Source organism: Canis lupus, chromosome 11 (genome assembly GCF_003254725.2).
Source record: "Canis lupus dingo isolate Sandy chromosome 11, ASM325472v2, whole genome shotgun sequence".
Lineage (NCBI taxonomy): Eukaryota > Metazoa > Chordata > Mammalia > Carnivora > Canidae > Canis > Canis lupus.
In genome coordinates this window covers 73,649,603-73,668,090 of record NC_064253.1, presented here as the reverse complement: position 1 = coordinate 73,668,090, position 18,488 = coordinate 73,649,603, and the positions used below count along the sequence as shown (strand labels likewise).

The following is an 18,488-nucleotide window of genomic DNA, read 5'->3' as shown; positions in this document are numbered from 1 at the left end:
TGCATTATTCATCATTAGGCAATTATTATCCTTTTAGAACCAAACTTCTCATGAATCTCACGGAATAGCTGAGGGACTCCACCTACCTCAGCTGCTGGTCGGCTTTGACGAGGTTAATGGCAGTTTCCTGGGCTCTCCTTTCTAACTCCTCAGCATCTTTCTCAGTTTGCAATAAATTTCTCTTGGCATCAGTGAACTTCTCAACAGCATGTTTTGTCTAAAAAAAGGCACTCTCGTTAAAAGCAATTCAGTTACCATACTCCCTCACAGCCATTGGCGGGGGGTGTAGGTTGGTACAACTCTTCTGGAAAACAACAAGGCAATCCAAAAAGACTGATTAAAATGTTCATTCACTTTGACTCTCCAATTCTCAGAAAAGAACTCAGAGGAGTAAAAAAACTACTGCACAAAGATGTTCATTGTATATTGATATACAACTTGACAAATAATAGATTAAATGATAATGCATCAACACAATGGAATACTGTGTAGCCTTTAAAATGGAAGAATGTTAGTGATATTACGTTGGCTGAAAAAAAATAAATTTAAAATGGCGGAAGCACTCTAAGAGGGAGGCTATGAATCTTTTTACTTAAAAATAATCTATAAATTGTTACACTATTTTTTTAATTAAAAATATTTCCAGGAACAACAAACCGATTTTACCAATATTTCCTCCTCAAAGAGATAACTGCTGTGCTGTATTATCATGCTAAATAAAACTTTATTAAAGATGATTTATTTATGGATGAGAAACACAAATACTAAATATTTTTGTTGATTTAAAAATCTTCCCATACAGGGTATGGCCAAAACAGATTTTTTTTCTTTTTTCCTTTTCAAAAACAGATGATTAGTTTTCTTTTTTATCAACTCAGTTTCCTTTTTCTCTCTAAAATAAGAGGCTTAAAACGATGTCATCAAAGGTCCAAAAATAGTGTCTGGTTTGCACTTCGTTGAGCAGTGACTCACCTTCAGGCAAAACACTAGGGTTCTGCGCTTGCACTAAAGTCACAGGCTTCTGTTAAACTAGTCTACTAAATACCTCGTGTGGATGCAAAAGGGTCGGCAAGCTCCCAAACAGCTATTTTTTTTTTTAAGTTAATTAACATATAGTGTATTCTCAGTTTCAGAGGTAGAGGTCAGAGATTCCGCAGTTGCGCACAGCACCCAGTGCTCGTTCCATCATGTGCCCTCAGTCATGCCCGTCACCCAGTGACCCCATCCCCACATCGCCCGCCCCTCCAGCGACCCTCAGTTTGTTTCCTAGAGCTCAGCGTCTCTTACGGTTTATCTCCTTCTCTGTTTTTGTCTTATTTTATTCTTCCCTCCCTTCTCCTATGGTCATCGGCTTTGTTTCTTAAATTCCACACGTGAGTGAAATCCTACGGTAATTGTCTTTCTCTGACTCACTTATTTCGCTTAGCAGAATACTCTCCACTTCCATCCACATCATCGCAAATGGTTAAGGTTTCATCTTGTGACGGCGGACTGGTATCCGCCTCGAATATAAACCACGTCTCCTTTATCCATTTGTAGCAGCCGGCGCGCTTCACCGGACTTCCTCCCACATCAGAATGCTGGGCTTGGTCAGCTTCGGCAACAAAGCGCTGGACAAAATGCACTGTGTGCTCTGCAAAGTCCCATCTCTAAGTTTTCGGTCTCTTTCTATGTTAGGTTTTAACACATCTAGCATGGTTATAAACCACCACTCTCCTCCATCCTCCTCCCTCGCAAGCTGCCTCCCTGAGTTGTTTTGGGAGGAGGAAGGGGAAAGAACTTACTAGCTGCAGTTCACTTACGATCTCTGCCTACTACCGGATCATTAATTTTCTTTTCTATCCCGGTGATAAATTCCTCTCTAGTCCTGCTCACAATCATCTAACATGTAGGAGGAGGAACTGATCATCTGAAGAGACACTAGGATGTTTTTCCATTCTTATTAAAGCCATCACTCACAGACTTTCTCTAATACATCCTTCGTTTCGGTTCCTGGGTAATAGATTTCTGTTCATTTAGATCCATCCATGTTGAGATAACAACATAAAAATAGTAGTTCCTGAGATGCTCCACGTGGGTCTGGGACTTCTTTACGCTGGAATTCTCCTCAAACTAAGCAAGCTCTCTTGGCGAGGCAGAACTTGAGCTGTGCGACCCTGGGCTAGGCGACCTGGGCTAGCCACTGCCCTCTAGGGCTGCCAGGAAAGTGAAATGAAGCACTATTTATAAAACATAGTAGAGTAGAGGCCCAATGAAAGGTAGCTCCTTTTCCCTCTTGATTTCCTTCTGTTGAAGTCTCAAGAACACTACCTCAGACCAAAAAATATTTTATTTTATATCAAGTTGGAGAACAAAGTAATAGAAGGAAAAAGTCCTCTGAGATCCACTGCTGTTTTAGAAGAATAGAAGACTGACCTATTTAATACAGAGATCCAAAAGCCAAATAATTTAAAAAAGGAACACACAGGGTAAGGAAGTGAGGTGCGTTAGTGACTTCAGCAGCTTTCAATATGCTACTTCATTTAGGGCCACCCAGGTGGCTCAGTCAGTTAAGCATCTGCCTTCGGCTCAGGTCACGATCCCACTGGACCTGGGATCGAGTCCTGCATTCGGCTCCCTGGCTCAGTGAGGAGTCTGCTTCTCCCTCTGCCCCTCCCCCCAACTCTTGTGCACGTGCTCTCCCTCAAATAAATAAATAAAATCTTTATTTAAAAAAAAAAATATATATATATATATGCTACTTCATTTAACCCTTAGTGAGCAGCCTTGGTATTCTTGGCCTGAATTGATAGATTAGGAGAGCAAAGATGGGGACTTAGGTGGCTTGCCCAAATTCTCACAACTCCTTAACTAGCAGACTGCAGCCCAGAACCCAACTGTCTGCCTTGGACGACTGCGTTCTCATCATGTTTTCTTTCTCGTCCTTCAGACTGCCGACAGTAAGCTGCCTCACCCCAAACCACAACAGAACATACTTTCTCTTTCGTGCATGAAAGTTCACTTTCAGCCTCCGTCAGCAGCCGGTCGGCTTCCCTGAGCTCTGCACGGCGCTTCAGAAGGGTCCTCTCAATACATTCAATTTCATCAACAATATCTTCATGGTGTTTGAGTGACTTCTCTATTTCTAGATCATTCACAAGACTCTCAACGTTTCCATCAATGAAATCTCTAAAAAACACACACATTAAGAGACTTAAAATGTAGACGATACAGACACTTGCAACCTGATAAAAAGATGTATGATGATTTTCTCATTTCATATGAGAAGTGGTGGGAGAGAGAGACAGCTACATCGGATCATGTTCAGGCCTATGTTTACCCTTTTATTCAACATGGTGACTGGTGGGAGCACGTCAACAGCCCAGTTAAGCATCCAGTTCTTGGTTTTAGCTCAGGTCTGATCTCAGGGTCTTAGGATCAAGCCCTGCATCAGGCTCCGCACTCAGTAGGGAGTCTGAGATTCTCTCTCACCCTCGGCCTCTGCCTCTCCCCCCCGCCCCCGGCATGCATGCACATGCTCACGCTCTCTCTCTAATAATTACATAAATCTTTTAAAAAACATGGTATACTGCTGACACTAAGTGCACAGTACGTATAAAGTATGATGTAGTTGTTTTCTTTCTTTTTTTGGAGGGTAAGCATTTGTCAAGACGATGTTGATATTTCTATTCTTCTGTGGTATAAAAATAAACTACCACCATGATAATCATCCATTCCCTTGAAACTATCTTTCAAGTCGTAGCTCACCAGCTGCCTCAAAGACTACCTAATTTTGTGATTTCCTGTTTTGCTGGAGTAAAATTATAGTGACACTATTTGACAAATCAGAAAGCAAGACACAGGATTGACTAACTCAAGGCTAACATGTCAAAATTACTTGAAAATGAAACTATGACAGAAAACCATGAAAATAAATTTACCAACAATATTAACAGATTCTTTCTCTTTACATGAAAGCACTCTGATGATCTTTACTTTCTTCTTTGGACATGTTATGTTATCCAAATCTCTTACAATGATCATTTACTATACTTTTATGCCTAGAAAAAGAAGTGATTCCACTGCTTTACTATCCTCCCTCCAAAAACCTCACAATAAAAACCCTCTCCTCCATCACACACCTACAAAAGTAACAGCATGATCATCTTTGAAACCCTCAAACATCTAGTCCCCATCTTCTCTTGGTCTGACCCTTGCTTTTCCCTGCCAGGTCTACTAGCCAGTCACATGTGAACTCCAAGAAGGCTGAGACTAGAGCTCACTCACCTCTGTGACCGCCACAGATCTCCCCCCAACCTTGGTGCCTGGACCAGTCTGGCTTACACAACAAAACACTGGGGAACCGTCCTAACTCATGGGCTATTGCAGAAAATGGGCTTCTTTCTATCCATCTGACGCACTCAGCAGATACTGCATTTGTTAATGGACCCTGTGCCCGATGCTGGTGCACAAAGAGAGAGGCTCAGCTACCGAACCTAGGCTCCTTACATCATGGTGTGAACAGTGCGATGCCCAAGGTTGCCAACCCCAAACCGCGGGAGCCACAGGTGAGAAAGGCTTTATGTGAGAGGGGATCCCTGACCTTCACCTGTAAAGACAGATGGGAGAGGGGCAGGCCCAGATCCGTAGCTATGTGAAGGACAGAATGGAGAGGGGGCTGGATGTGGGAGGCCAACGGGGAAGCTATTATCACGACTGAGGTTGACATGATTAAAGACCAGGGCAGCAGTGATAAAGGAGACCAGCTTGACAGCTCTGTGTGCCTCTTTGTAGGACCTGGACACCAGCTGGAGGTTTGGGGAAGCAGGGAAAGAGGAGCAGAGGACAGCTCGCATGTTTTTAGCCAGAGTCACTGGGGAGGGCAGATGGCAATGCCATTCTCCAAGAGGGCCTCCACGAAGAGCTGATGTGGATTCCTGGCCAAGAGACCGAGACTTGCGCTGTGCAGCCTGGGCGTCACCCTACAGCTGTTATTTTAATGTAAATTCCACTCTGTTCCTTACTTCCACTAGCCACATTTCAAGCGCTCGACAGGTACATGTGCTAGTGACCACTGTTCTAGACGGCAAAGGGCTACAGCATTTCCAGGATCACAGGGAGTTCTGCTGGACAACACTGATTTGGGTCACCTTAATGAGCCAATACCGTACTCATCAGAATTATTAAGATAAAACGGCTAATAATAGTTACTTTCGCTGTTGATGTTTTTGGATGGTTCTATGTAATTCTTCTACTTCATGCTCTAAGTCTTTCTTCTCTTGCAAAAGACCATCAATGTTATGCTGCAGCTCTGCGAGTTCTTTCTCCGACTGCAGCTTGGGTGTTTTCATGCACTGTTCCCGTTTCCCAGATTTTAAATGCTGCATTATGTCTTCTAATCTAGAAACTTCATTCTCCTGAACAAAGAAAAAAATGCAGTACTGAGAACATGACCAGATGGTCCTCTTCCTTCTTGCAAAAAGCTGTAATTAACTGTGCTTGTAGTGCTACCAACCACATGAAAATGGCGGTAGCTAGCTTCTAAGACTTGAGAATGAAAAGAAAAATTAAACCAAGCCAATTTTTCACATCCCACAGATGAAACTGATGAACTAACAGAGCTTTTAACTTTCCCATCAGCCCCACTAAGGTCGGTACACATTCACCAAGCACCTCTTATGTATAATCTCTACCTCCAGGGGTCAGCAAGAGCAGAAGGGACAGAACAGAGGTCTCTCTCTCCTCCGGGCACAGGGGAGGGGAGTGGTCTGGAAGGCTGCCCAGAGGGAGAGGGGTCGTGCCTCGGCTCTGAGGGATAGAAGACATGGGGAAGATCAAAGCCGAAGAAACAACAGGCGCAAATGCAGAGGTCTAGGAGGCATGCGAGAAAAGGACAGAAGAGCGGGGAACCGTTGGCGGGTAACAGAAGCTGCTTAAGGGGGGAACCACGTGCCGAGCGGATGGCACCGCGGTGAACACACGTGCCGATGCATGGCAGGGCCACGCGAGTGACTACCCTGTCAACTCCGGGAGCACATGCAGGCAGGCCCTCGGCAACTAGTCTGACCGACTGTCCTAGTCCTTGTCTTCCTCTCACTCTGCTGGGAGGGAATGGAAAAGCTAAAGAGCTCTAGGTCTCTACAGAGTTTGAAGGAGGAGTTCGTAGTGCATTTCGTAGTTCTTTAGAACCACAGAGGTCTAAAGCAAGCTAGTGACTAGGAAGTTATCATTTTCTGAAATCCAGCCTTAGGGTAAGCATATGAAATATACTAAGAATTCACACAGTTAATGATACTTCCTACAAAGAAGAAATGTTACACAATCATTAAAATACGTCCTTTAGAAACATTTGTAAAACCGTGGGGAAATGCCTGTAATGTGAAACGCGAAAAACAAAGTATGAAATCTGTGTATAATAATTATGAAAAGAAAAAAATAATCATGAATCTCACCACCCAGAGGTAATCCCCATCACAGCCTTGCTGTATGCTCCTATGTGTGGATACACGAGCACACATGTGTATGTATACATGTGTGTGCAAATGCAGCCATTACTACATGAATAGACCTACACGTACATATCAATACTTTTCAATAGGAAAACATACAATAGTCTCCAAAAATGGTTAATTTCTGGACTGAAAGCATTTTGTTATGAGATGGTTGAACATGTTTGCAGACTGGCCTGGTACCCTCACCTTTGACCAGAGTATTTTAATCAATGCTTGCTCCATTCTAAACATTCAACCTTACAAACACACTTGGGACATAATCCATTCATAAAGAGTTCATGTCATTACACACATAACCATATTCAGTATCCCATGGGAGCAGTGTGGGAGCAGGTCTTATGTCTTTCCACTTACCAAGTTATGGTGTTCTGGGACATTGCAGTGCAGCACACCCACGGGGATGAGGGGTACGGAGAAGTTGGGAGGTGGAGGCCCATACACGATGGGAGCCCCAACAGGAGGTGGGCCATAAACAACAGTGCCAAGGTCAAGAGGCTGGCTATTGTTGGGCAAGGGAGGAGGGGGTGCATACAGGGCCATGCCCTGGGGTACAGGAGAACCATCAGGAAACACAGTGTACATCATGTATCCAGGAGGAGGTACAAATGGGTGGTCTTCTTGGTCATCTAGCTCGCTCTCTTCCTGGCTATCTCCTCCACTGTCTGCGTCTTAAAAAAAGAAAACAGAAGAGTGTTTTGCCCCTGTGGCTTATTAGGTAAACAAATTTAGTAAAGACGAGCAGCATTTAAATTTAGGTGCAAATCCTTGAGACCTAAGAATGAAACTTTACAAAAAAAAGGTCAAAAGCACTTTTGAAAAGCAGACCAAAACAAGGATTCATTCATGTTATTTTCAGTGGCTGATACCTGAGTTTTTCCTACACCTATCTGTTGATTTGCTTTTTTTCTGTCTTCATTTGTTCATTTTATTCAGCAACCATTTGGGTGCCTGCTTCAGGCTACAGCAGACACCAAAAGAGATGCAGAGAGATGAGCGGTAAGAACCTCAGCTCTCAGCACTTCCACGACCATGATGCATGGCTCTCTCTAAGCTGCTGGCTCTCCTGCTTGTCTCCCTGACAAGCGGGATCTACATTTATCACTGATGACAACAGCCTAGCACACAGCAGGCACTCAATAAGCAGCTCCTGAATAAACAAATTCTCCGAAGGTGATACTCCTATTTTACACTCAACACTTTCAGAGGAGCGAGATAATTTGCCTAAGATCACACAGCAACATAGTGAAAGAGCTAGGATTCACTTCAAGGGTGACTCTTCCTCCTGGAGCTTTAGAAGATGGACCTATAACACTTCATTCTAGTCAAGCTAATCGATGCCGCGATACAAGGATGTAAGCACCTGCCTTGCTCCAGGAGTGCAGGTGAAGAAGAAGCCACTCAGGTGGCCTGGGTCAAGCGGGGCAGAAGGCGGCTCCATAGAGGAGTGCTGTTTGAGGCCCTGAGTCTTGTTGAAGGTTGAGCAGGAATAGGTTTGGGAGAGGAAGTTAGAAGCACATTCCAAACACAAGGTTTAAAACCTAGAGGTGTACCTTCTGGAGGTAAGAGGAACATGGCATGCTATGGGTATCTTAGGATGCTGGACGGCTGACCTGCAGGACAGTAATGGGAGGGGAGACAAGAGGGCACTAGCCAAGGCCACAGCAAGGAGGGCCTTGCAGAGCCAGCTAAGGAGCCTGGACTGTGTCTTATGGATTTCAGGCAACCAATAAATGAGAAACGCAACTTCCCTCCCGTGATTTAACTTACCTCTATTTGAGAACGATTTATGTAACCCACTCCTGATAGGAGAATACACCCAGTATCCTGAGGCAGGTGGAGGCCCACTGTTCTCCTTTCCATCCTGCCGTCCACGATGTGGTTTTCTAACCGGAGTGGAGGCTGTGTACTTTAGGCCAACACCAGAGTCCTTGGTGGCCTGGGAACTGTGGCTGGAAACCTAAAATAAATGAGAGAAGAGCCCCTTACTTATTTGAAATGAATAGGCTGAGCTGGAGAAATGCCAAAGTCTAGAACAAAGTTGAGAAAGAACTAGTTTCCTGTCCTAGATCGGAATTCTCATTTTTCAGACAGAAGCAAGACACGATTACAGTCTCAGGTAAACTGCCTGAGTGTCAGCCTCTCTTCGCCAGTTCTCGTCTTTCCTGGTGGATTCCCTCTTTTGCCTGGACCCTGATGGTCAACCCATGAAGTGAATTTCCAAGGCCATCTGGGGTATTATCAGGCTCTTGTCCTGGGAGCCTGGTGTGGCTGCAAAGCTCTACTCTGCTCCCCTCCTTCCTTCCCAGTCATAAATAGGTCTACTTTCCAGACCCTTGCCAGCTCAGCCTTACAATGTTACAACATCTAGCCTCCACAGCTTCCCCCTCCAGCCCTGGTTGTCAAGGATGTGTGGATTCTGGTTAAGTCTACACAGCCCTGGGATCCTAGTGTGTCAGAGTCACTTCTCCCTGGCTGCTGCCTGTCAGCTGATTCTAGCAGCATGTCACACCCTGCCCCTCCGTTCTGGATGCGGGCCATTTACCGTCCTCTCCTCTCTTACCACCTTCAAGCCCCAAGCCCCTGACTTTTTGTCTCCCGCACATCCAGCTCCAGGTGCTGTCCCTCAGGGAATGAGTTAATACAGCTCCACGTCCCCACCCCCACCACCCCGAGTTCACCTGCTGCAAGTCAGGCCCCCACACTCAGCCCAATCATCCTTCCTACACTCTGGCTCTGATCACATTTACACACAGCCTTGGTTCCCAAGGCTTCCTCAGGTCACTGCAAGAGATTGTGAGGCCCTTTTCAAAAGCATGAGCCCAATCTACTTTTCCAGACTCACCTTTCACCATTCCCATCCAACCATCCAGCCCCACACGGCGACTCACCACAGCTAAACCAACTCCCCCCTTCCACACATTTCCTCCCTTCTAAAAGCCCATGCCTTGAGCGCTAAGTGCTGACTTCATGACGGTGTGTGAAGTCTTCTTTCCTCAACTTCCCCATGGGAGGAATCCCTAACACTTCTCTATAAGCAGAGCACAAAGATCAAGACTGTCATCATGTGCATGCCACTGTTGTAATGACAACAGTGTTGTAATGTCTTTGAGAGCAAGGGCTAAACCATTTATCATGGCACCCCATGTAGCACCTGACTTAGATTTCAGTGAACACAAGATGAAAGGTTGGCTAAAATCAAATGAAATCCAGGGGCCCCATTTTCTGTTAGCCTCTGCACAATTTTATAACCATTTCCAACAGGCCCTCTGCGCCCATCACCTTATCCCTTTGCAGGATCTTCTATCAGGGACCCATGACATACTATCTGACCATGAGTGGGCAATGGCAATATTCCTGAGAAGACCCTATTTTCATCTCAAATATTAGAAACACTTAAGAAACTCAATGCATGGCTTAATCTAGACATATTGCTCTTGACACCTTCTTCACAAATTGGGAGAATATTGTCACATTTCCTTCAAGAAAATTCAGAATACACTCCCAGCATCACAGACTTCCTACTTTTGATGATGATGGTGGTGGCATAAAGTACCAATAGCCTCGTCTTTTGAAAGGATCTGTCATGCTGCTGATGTAATCATTCTGATGAGAAACTTCACGTCGAAGTTCAGCAATTTCTTCCAAAACATTTTCAAAGTTTCCTTTGTTATCTGCAAAGGGAAGCCATTCTGTGAAACTGGGCATGAAATCATCTACTTCCCTCCTCTCCCAACATACACAAGTGATTCTGTGACAGCCAACGACTTCGATCAGCAACTCAAAGGTGTCTTTTCAGCCCATCCCATGGTAATGTTTTTGCTAACACTTAAAAAGGATAAACATAACCCTCTGTTATTCATCTATAAAGTGAGCCAGAGAAAACTGGTTTGTAAACATTATTCCTTTTGAAAATTCAAAGATCTCTTGTCTCACTGTAATCAAGTTCCTTAATATTTCACTTACATAAAATGTTTTTAAAATTATTTGCTTTTATTCATTAAGCTAATTATGACAACTCTGTAAATCAAGCATGGAACTGATCACAGTTAAATAAATTTGCTAAGGTGAGAAAAAAAAACAATGATTTTTTTTAACACAATCTGAACTGTTATTTATTTTACTTATTTATTGTTATTTTTTTTATTTGACAGAGAACACAAATAGGAGGAGAGGGAGAAGCAGACTCCCCGCTGAGCAGGGAGCCCAACATGGGACTTGATCTCAGGACCCTGGGATCATGGCCTGAGATGAAGGAAGATGCTTAACTGACTGAGCCACCCAGGCGCCCCAGAACAACTGTTTTTAAAACCGATACCCAAATCAAAGCCCAATACTTTACCAGCCCCGGTGAGGTCTAGTAAATTCCTCAGCCTAGCAATCTCTGTTCTTTGCCTCTCCATTGTCTCATTTAGTTTCTCCATCTCCAGCATCTGTGACTTTGCTCCTCCAGAGCCGACATCTACTTTCTCAATCTCATTTCGAAACTATTAAAAAAATCACATACACAAAGTTGCCCATGAACATTCTTTCCCAGACACCCTTATCCTTCCAACTTGTTTTAGTACTTCTAGAACTTTTACCTACACTTTAGGGAGGTAAGGATGCCACATCACCCCTTGCCCAGAACGCAGGAGAGGACTGATTACACTTCCAAATTCTCTTGAGTGGTCACGTCCACTACTTTTGTCTTTTAGGAACCGATACAGGCCCAAAAAGGAGATCGCAGAGTACCAGCACTGACCTGCTCCTCTTTATCTCTGAGAAGCTTCTGCAGGAGTTCAATCTCCGCTTCTGCTCGGATCAGATCCCTAGCTGCTTGTGCTGCCTTTCTGCTGAACCTCTCCGTCTCCTGCAGCTCCTACTGGGACAGAGGTAGGAGAAAGGCAGCACTGCCATCATTCACTGTCTTCTTCATTTCTCTCTTCCTCTCAGACGGACGCCTCTGTTCTCGTCCCATCGCCAGCCTGACTACCCCACGTGTGTGGCACCGGGTCCCACCTTGTCCTGTGCTGTTCCCATCACTGGCAGATTACTCCACCCCTCAAGGGGCCCAGGTGGGCAGGGGGCTCCATCAGTTAGGCAAGAGCTGACTTTTTCTTCACTATTCCAGAGTCTTCCACGACTGATGTCTTTCTGGACTCTCATTAGATTTTCTCTATTATCTATTGTCTTAATCTCATGAGCATCTGCCCCTTTCAAACTGTTATATAAGGCATTTCAGTCAGAAGGCAGGAGAGCCCCAGGGGTCACAGAGTATCTGACTGCACAAGGTGAAAAGTCTGGGGTTCAGAAACCTTTAAAACCTTGGTTCAGGTGTGGATCAACAGCTATCTCCCTAGGCAGAATTCTACATTTCGAGGTGGGGATAGTAGGTTTCATTTGGTGGTTCCCTTCGGGGCTCAGAAGAAGGCAAGACCCGCAGCAGGGCTGTGATGGGAGAAATACAATCCTTAGGTCTGAAGGGAAACACACAACTTTACAGTGGTTTCTAAAATAACCAGTCTATAACAAAATGCAGTAATACAAGTGGCTATGTTTTGGGGCTACAGTGCTGGTGGAAACTTGTTCTGCACACGTGGACTCACCTCTGCTCGCTCCTGGTTAATTTTCATCACAGTTCCATGAAGGGACTTGAGCTGGTCTTTGGCAATGGTGAGCTCAGCTGTGGCCAGCTTATCAGAGGCAGCCACAGCTTTCTTTAGCTTCTTCAATTCTCTATCTAATCCAAGAAACTGCTCCTGAGACTTGGCATCCTCAAGTTTCTTCTAAAACAAAAGAAGTGTTAATTGAGCAGATGAATCACTTGGCGGCAATGAATTAAGACATAAGCTCCATGAGGGCAGGGACTCTGTTCACTGCTCCCCGGCTCGTGCCTAGAATAATACCTGGTATAAAGTAGGTTCTCCATAAATATTCACAGAGTGAAAGAATAAAATCAACTCAAAATTGTATGGTAAACTTAGAACGAAATCAGTCTTCTTAGTCAAGAACCTTAGTGATCATAGGTTCATTCAATCACTGGAAAACCATTTCCTGGCACCATCACCAAGAGATGGTCCAGCCTCTTATGACCATGGAGGCAGGCACTGGGCATATAGTGGCAAATAAAACAGACTGGGCTACTATAAAGGGTTCATGAGAGACAGATATTAAACACTCAAATATATAACCAAAATGGTGGTTGTTAGCTATCAAGGAATAGAACAGGGTACTATTTGAAAGAACAGCAGGAGAGACGTAGACTGGTGGGGAGGGGGGCAGTCAGAGAGAAGAGTAGAGGAACATGGTCCAGGAGAGGGAATGGTCTGTGGGAAGGCCAGAAGAACTTGGCATTTTTGAGGTACTGGAAGAAGGAGCGTGGTGAGAATAAGAGGGAGTTAGAGGCAAATTATGCTGGGCCTCATAGGCTTAAGAATTTGGGTCTTTTTCATAAAAACAACAGAAGTTATCGGAGAGGGGGGAAATGACGGAGGTGGGGGGTGCTAACATGTTTTTGAAAGGGCATGTTAGTGGCTCTGTGGAGCAGAGCGGGAGTGGGAGATCTGTCAGGCAGCTGTACCAGTTGTCCAGAAGAGAGATGACGGCTGGATGGGGGTGGTGGCATCAGAAAAGAAAAAAGGACCAGTGTTCCAGATATATTTTTGGGGGTGGACACAACAGGACTTGGAAACTGAAAGGTTCTCACTCAAGTATGAAGCAAGTCATTTACTGAGGCTAGAAGGCAGGTGTGGGGGGAGACAAGGCATGAAACAGTGGAGCGTGGGAGAGTGAACCGATCATGGTTCACTAAAAAGAGAGAAGGGTAATACTGCCCATTTGAGGTTAATGACCAAGAGATTACAGTGATACCACTATGCCTGCAGGAATCCTTAGCATGGGTACCCGTCCAAAGAAAGCATATAGCTGTAGTTTTGTCAGGCAAGTGAGACAGGAAAAAAGGAGAAGGGATTTGAGGACGTCTGCAAAAATGCTCATAGTGGGGGACCATGGAATTTAGGTTGGGCGATGATGAGGAGGGTGCACAGGAAAGCCTAACAGACAGAAAAGGTGGGGCTCATGCCCTGGAAATAACCATGAGGTTGAAAAATTGTCAGGTGGGGTGCAGTGGATGATCAGCAAGGGATGCTTCAGCTTGGGATTTCAGAGGTGGTGGGTGTAATTTCTGAGCTGGACAGGGTTGAGGATGTGACCATGGGAGGAGATGGTTGAGGTAGGATGGAGAAGCAAAAAGAGAGGTCAGCATGTTAGAAAGGAAGACGATGAGTTAAAAAGTAATTTCCTGTGGATGTGTCCAATTAGGCAGGGGGTTTCTGAGGACACCGACTCATGTCATTAGCACTGAAATGCCTAAAGTCGCTCCGCACATGCCAGCTGTCGTTTTCATTTACTATGGTTCAGGCTCCTGATTTGACCACCTGTGTTCGGATTCCCCTGCCCCCAGTTCACGTCTGGGCCAGCGACGCTGCCAGAGGGGACCGTGGTCAGGCCCCGCACAGCGAGTCAGCCCGCTCAGGGCAGGGTCCAGGCCCGGAGACACGGGTGTTGTGCTTTCTGAGCCTTCCTCACCTTTTTCTCTAACTCCCGGAGTTGGGCCAGAATTCTCTCCTTCTCTTCATCAGCTTCCTGAAGTTGGAGGTCTGTGAGACCTTGGATTTCCTCCATACTTTTTAGATTTTCTTGCAAATAGTGAATTTCATTCTCCAACTGCTGGATTCTTGCTTCGTGCTGCCTCTTATCAAAACTAATCTGTGAGGATATCAAGTTTTGAAGATGTTTTCTAAGCAAAATAAACACTTTTTAGAGAATTTCATTTTACTAATGAGTGTTAATGAAATCTTGTACTAATCAGTTACAGGGCATGGTTTTATCTCGAATATTCTCTAGGATCCATTCTATTGTTTACATCATCATTGAAATAATTACATCCAAAAAATCAGATTCTGGCACGCTGCTACACTCTAGCAATGCAGCACTGTTTACCTGCATGCTCGGAAACATTTCTCACTTGATTCCAAACCAAGGAAAACACAGCCACAAAGACGGACAGACATCAGTAACCGTATTCAGGGCTGAATTTCAGTCACAGGCAGTCTGACTCGTTAAGAATGAAAATAACAGTAAATATACTGTATTTACAAGGGAAAGGAAGCATTGCAATTTGTTGAAAACACGAGTATCACACCAAGCGCTTCCCTCCAGCTGCCTCTCGCCCTCTCCTTACTCGGGCTTCCAGGGCCCTCTCGCAGGCGTGCCTGAACTCCTCTTGTCCGCTCGCCAGTTTCTCTTGTTGCAGAGCCATTTCCTCCTGGAGTTTTCTCTCTCTCACTTGTGCTTCCTGTCTTTCCCACTGGGAGCGTGCCAGGATCTCACTGAATTGCTTCTGCAAGTCAGCAAGACTTTTCCCTAAGACATCTGAAGGAGTATGGATTCTGGTAAGGGGGGAGAAAAGATGGTTATAAATGTGACCTTTTGTTTCTCATGCCAGATGCTGGGTGCAAACACCCTGGAAGCAGTGCAGGAGTAAAAAGAGCTGCACAGAATGGGACTGGTGTCAGGACATAGCATCTCGGCACCTCCTGAGTGCAAGTCACTGTTTTATCCAATGACCGCTGTCGCTCTGAAAACACAGGCTCCTAACAGGCTAACAATGTTTGCTCAAAGGATAATGGTCCATTTCATATATTTAAATTAGCCTTGGTTTTGATATTCACTTTCTGTTTAAAATGCATAACATGGCTCTACTTCCTGACCACGTACAATGACCCTTCGAGAAAGTTACTCTTAAAACTTCTGCTTTTAAAATTAAATAATACCAAAAAGTATGAAAGATTTAAAATGTAAAAAAAAAATAATAATAATCAGTGATGGGTAGTATGAATAAAGCAATTTTGTGTCTCAATCATGAAAATATGACTCAGGAACGCTTACAAAAGAAATCAGCTGTTAACAGAACTTGGGAAGGTGAGCCTCCATGAACCTCATAACTCAGCAATCTCAATTCCTGGAGGTCCTGATTTTTCATTACCTCATTTCCCCAGCTCCTGACTTCAGTTTTTTCCTTAGCTCATCCACACAAGCTGCCACTTCTTCTGGACGAATCAAACCATCAACCACATGGTTAAGGTGACTCTGGAAATCTTTAAGTTGCTGTTTCAATAGGTCATTGTCATCCTATGGATGGTGGTGAAATGAGATAAAAGTTACCAAGACAAAATTTAAAATACATACCCATGCACAGCCTGTAGTATTTGTCATATGATAGTTCTATTCAACTTCTTTTACCAATTCTTTAAGAATGCTTTCCATTGAGGCTGACAATATCTGAATCTACTGATCTAAAGTCACAAAAGACAGAACCAGGCATTACAATGTTTCCTGATAGGATACAAAAACAAGTACCTATGAACACTACTCATGCATGTCTTCTTGCTGAGAACTAACTTGAATCTAAATAAGCTTTCATATGTGATATAAGAACATTTATTAATACCAAAAAAGATGCAACCAGCAAAATCTAGAATACAGGAAATTCTACAGGACAAAGACCTGGTTTTCTTTAAAACATAACAAGTGGGAAAGGAGGAGGAACCCTTCAGACTGTAGACTACAAGAGACTTAAGAGTCAAGTCAAATACAACGTGTGCACTTTATTTGGATCCTGATTCCAACAAACACTTGTAAAAACTAAGAAATAAGGGGTGTGGGATTGGGCCCCATTTGGACTCCACGTTGAGTGTGGAGCCTGGTTAAGATTCTCTCTCTCCCTCCCCCTCACCACCCTACTTTTGCATTCTTTTTCTCTCTCTGAAACAACACGAAACCATGTGAGATAATTGAAAATTTGCCTATGATAAGGCATTTGATATTAGGTAATTACTATAATTTTAAGATATAAAGTGGCACCTGTTCATTTTTTTAAAAAAAGCAGTTTTACAGTATTTACAGATAAAATAAGATTTTCAGATTTTTAAAAATGATTTTATTTATTTGAGAGAGAGGGCATGAGTTGCAGGGTAGGGGCAGAAGAAGAGGGAGCAGCAGACTCCCCAGGGGCAGGGAGCCTAATGTGGGGCTCCATTCCAGGACCCTGGGATCATAACCTGAGCCAAAGGCAGACACTTAACCAAATGAGCCACCGAGGCGCCCCAAGATTTTCAGATTTATTTCCAAATAATTCAGTGTATGGCAGGCATTATAGATGAAGATCGGCCATGTGCTGATAACTGTTGAAGACAGGTAATATGTACATGAGGATTTGTTTTTGTATTCTACTTTTGTATGTGTTTGAAATGTCCGGAATTCAAAGTTAAAAACAAAAACAAAACACTTACTTTGCCATGATACTCTGTCTGCCAAGCAACTAAAAATGGACCTCTAATACTGGAACTTCTCTAATAGCTGAGAATTCTCTGTGGGAGTATTTGTTATATGCCAGCATATTTTCACTATTAACAAACACAAATATCTAGATCCAAGAATTAAATTCACACAATGCCTCTTTCAAGTAAAAAGAACCCGCTAAAATCACCCTAAGTTGTAAAGAAAAATACTTCTACATCCTAAGGTACTGATTGTATTCCCCTGAATACCTATATTCCACGTGAGTGATTTACTTCAAAATCCATGAATGAAAGAAACCCTCTTAGCTAAAATGGAGATTCAGAATTACAACAAACACGTTTAACTGCCTGACCCATCTGGAGCCTGTCATCTGTAAAATGTCCTGCCCACCGCCCTGAGATGCCCATATTTGTACCACTATCTAATCTCGGCCACAGGTGATCTGACCCAGGGCCAGACAATCTGCTGACTTGCCAGAAAACAAGTTTTCAGTCTCTCTAAAACCTGGACCAAGACCCAGTATGTCAGGTTTGTAAGAGCAGCCCTTGTAAAGATACGTCAGCTCAGGGCTGGAGTCCATGTGGCAAATACAACGCCCCAGACACAGAGGAGGAGAAACGAGAGAGCCGTGCAGCTCCTGAATGGCTGACAGAGCAGCTCCGTCTCCCTTCTTGAGCTGGTATTAGTTAGTAGGTTTGGTCCATTGCAGCTAAAGGATTTTCTGACAAGAGACAAACACTGAGTGAGTTTCACCTTAACTCTGTCATCAGGAGGTTAGTAGGCCAAGGACCTAGTTCCAAGTAAGGCAGTCTCACAGCATGGGCTAATGTTCTGGAAAGCGGACTTCAGTTTCTAACTTGGAAGAGAAGGCCACCGAAGACAACGTTTCAGTCCTTTTCTTTAAGAGATAGATACTGAAGTATAAAGATGTATGAGATTTTCTTTTGAAGTATTCCAGCAAAAAAACCACATGGACTGATGGAACCAAGAATGGCACAATGCTGATGCGTTGTTTAAGCAGTGTAAACAAAAGGATGTAAGACTAGTCTGTTTTTGTGATTACTTGAAAATTTCCATAGTAAAAATAAAAAATAGTAATCTATTGAACACCTGACACATAAGTCAAACAAGAATGGAAAATCTCTACATCCTTTATGATACTTGCTTCAGAAATTAAGCTGGTAGCAGTAAAAATTAAATTCTAGGTTATTACATTTCCTTAAACTTTGAGGAAAAAAATATTGAGAGAAGTTCGGTGAGTTTATTAGTCTTATTTGTTACAACCCCCTTGCATTTAAGGCTTCCCTAAAACCACAGGACGCTGCCCCTTTATTGCTGGTGAAGTATAACACATGCCACCTCAGTCAGCCAAGTGGCCTTTGGCCTCACAGATTTGGAGACCCGAGTGTTGATCCAGGTACTTGTTTGTTCAGACATCTGTGCTCTCTGAGAGTTTAATTATCTGGAAAATCCTATCCACCTGCTTCTCTGGCAGCTTGTTAGGCAGATTATTGTGACAGTGGCAGTAAAAATACTCCACCAAAGCAAACCCCCACAGATGCAAAATGACTGCATTTTAATTTTTTTTTTTTTAAAGACTTATTTGAGAAAAAGAGAGAGAAGAGAGAGAGGAGATAGAGAACAACACACGAGTTG

At 43.8% G+C, this 18,488-nt stretch overlaps 1 protein-coding gene across 5 annotated transcripts in view; it reads right to left on the bottom strand.

Moving 5' to 3' along the window:
- Positions 1-18,488, bottom strand: part of CNTRL (centriolin) — a 78,471-nt gene that overhangs the window by 14,964 nt on the left and 45,019 nt on the right. For 4 of the 5 annotated variants that reach the window (XR_003130253.3, XM_025433287.3, XM_025433288.3 and 1 more), the window contains 12 exons: positions 15,517-15,662; positions 14,713-14,920; positions 14,058-14,237; positions 12,077-12,256; positions 11,233-11,349; positions 10,831-10,975; positions 10,014-10,162; positions 8,259-8,448; positions 6,846-7,159; positions 5,191-5,396; positions 2,976-3,168; positions 87-217 (listed from right to left, as the gene is read on the bottom strand). Coding sequence is in view for 4 of the 5 variants with exons in the window: in XM_025433287.3 (XP_025289072.1) it covers positions 87-217; positions 2,976-3,168; positions 5,191-5,396; positions 6,846-7,159; positions 8,259-8,448; positions 10,014-10,162; positions 10,831-10,975; positions 11,233-11,349; positions 12,077-12,256; positions 14,058-14,237; positions 14,713-14,920; positions 15,517-15,662 (2,159 nt within the window). In the remaining variant the exon portion in view is untranslated. The remainder of the gene's footprint in view (positions 1-86; positions 218-2,975; positions 3,169-5,190; positions 5,397-6,845; positions 7,160-8,258; positions 8,449-10,013; positions 10,163-10,830; positions 10,976-11,232; positions 11,350-12,076; positions 12,257-14,057; positions 14,238-14,712; positions 14,921-15,516; positions 15,663-18,488) is intronic. The other variant, XM_049116434.1, reaches the window with a different exon arrangement.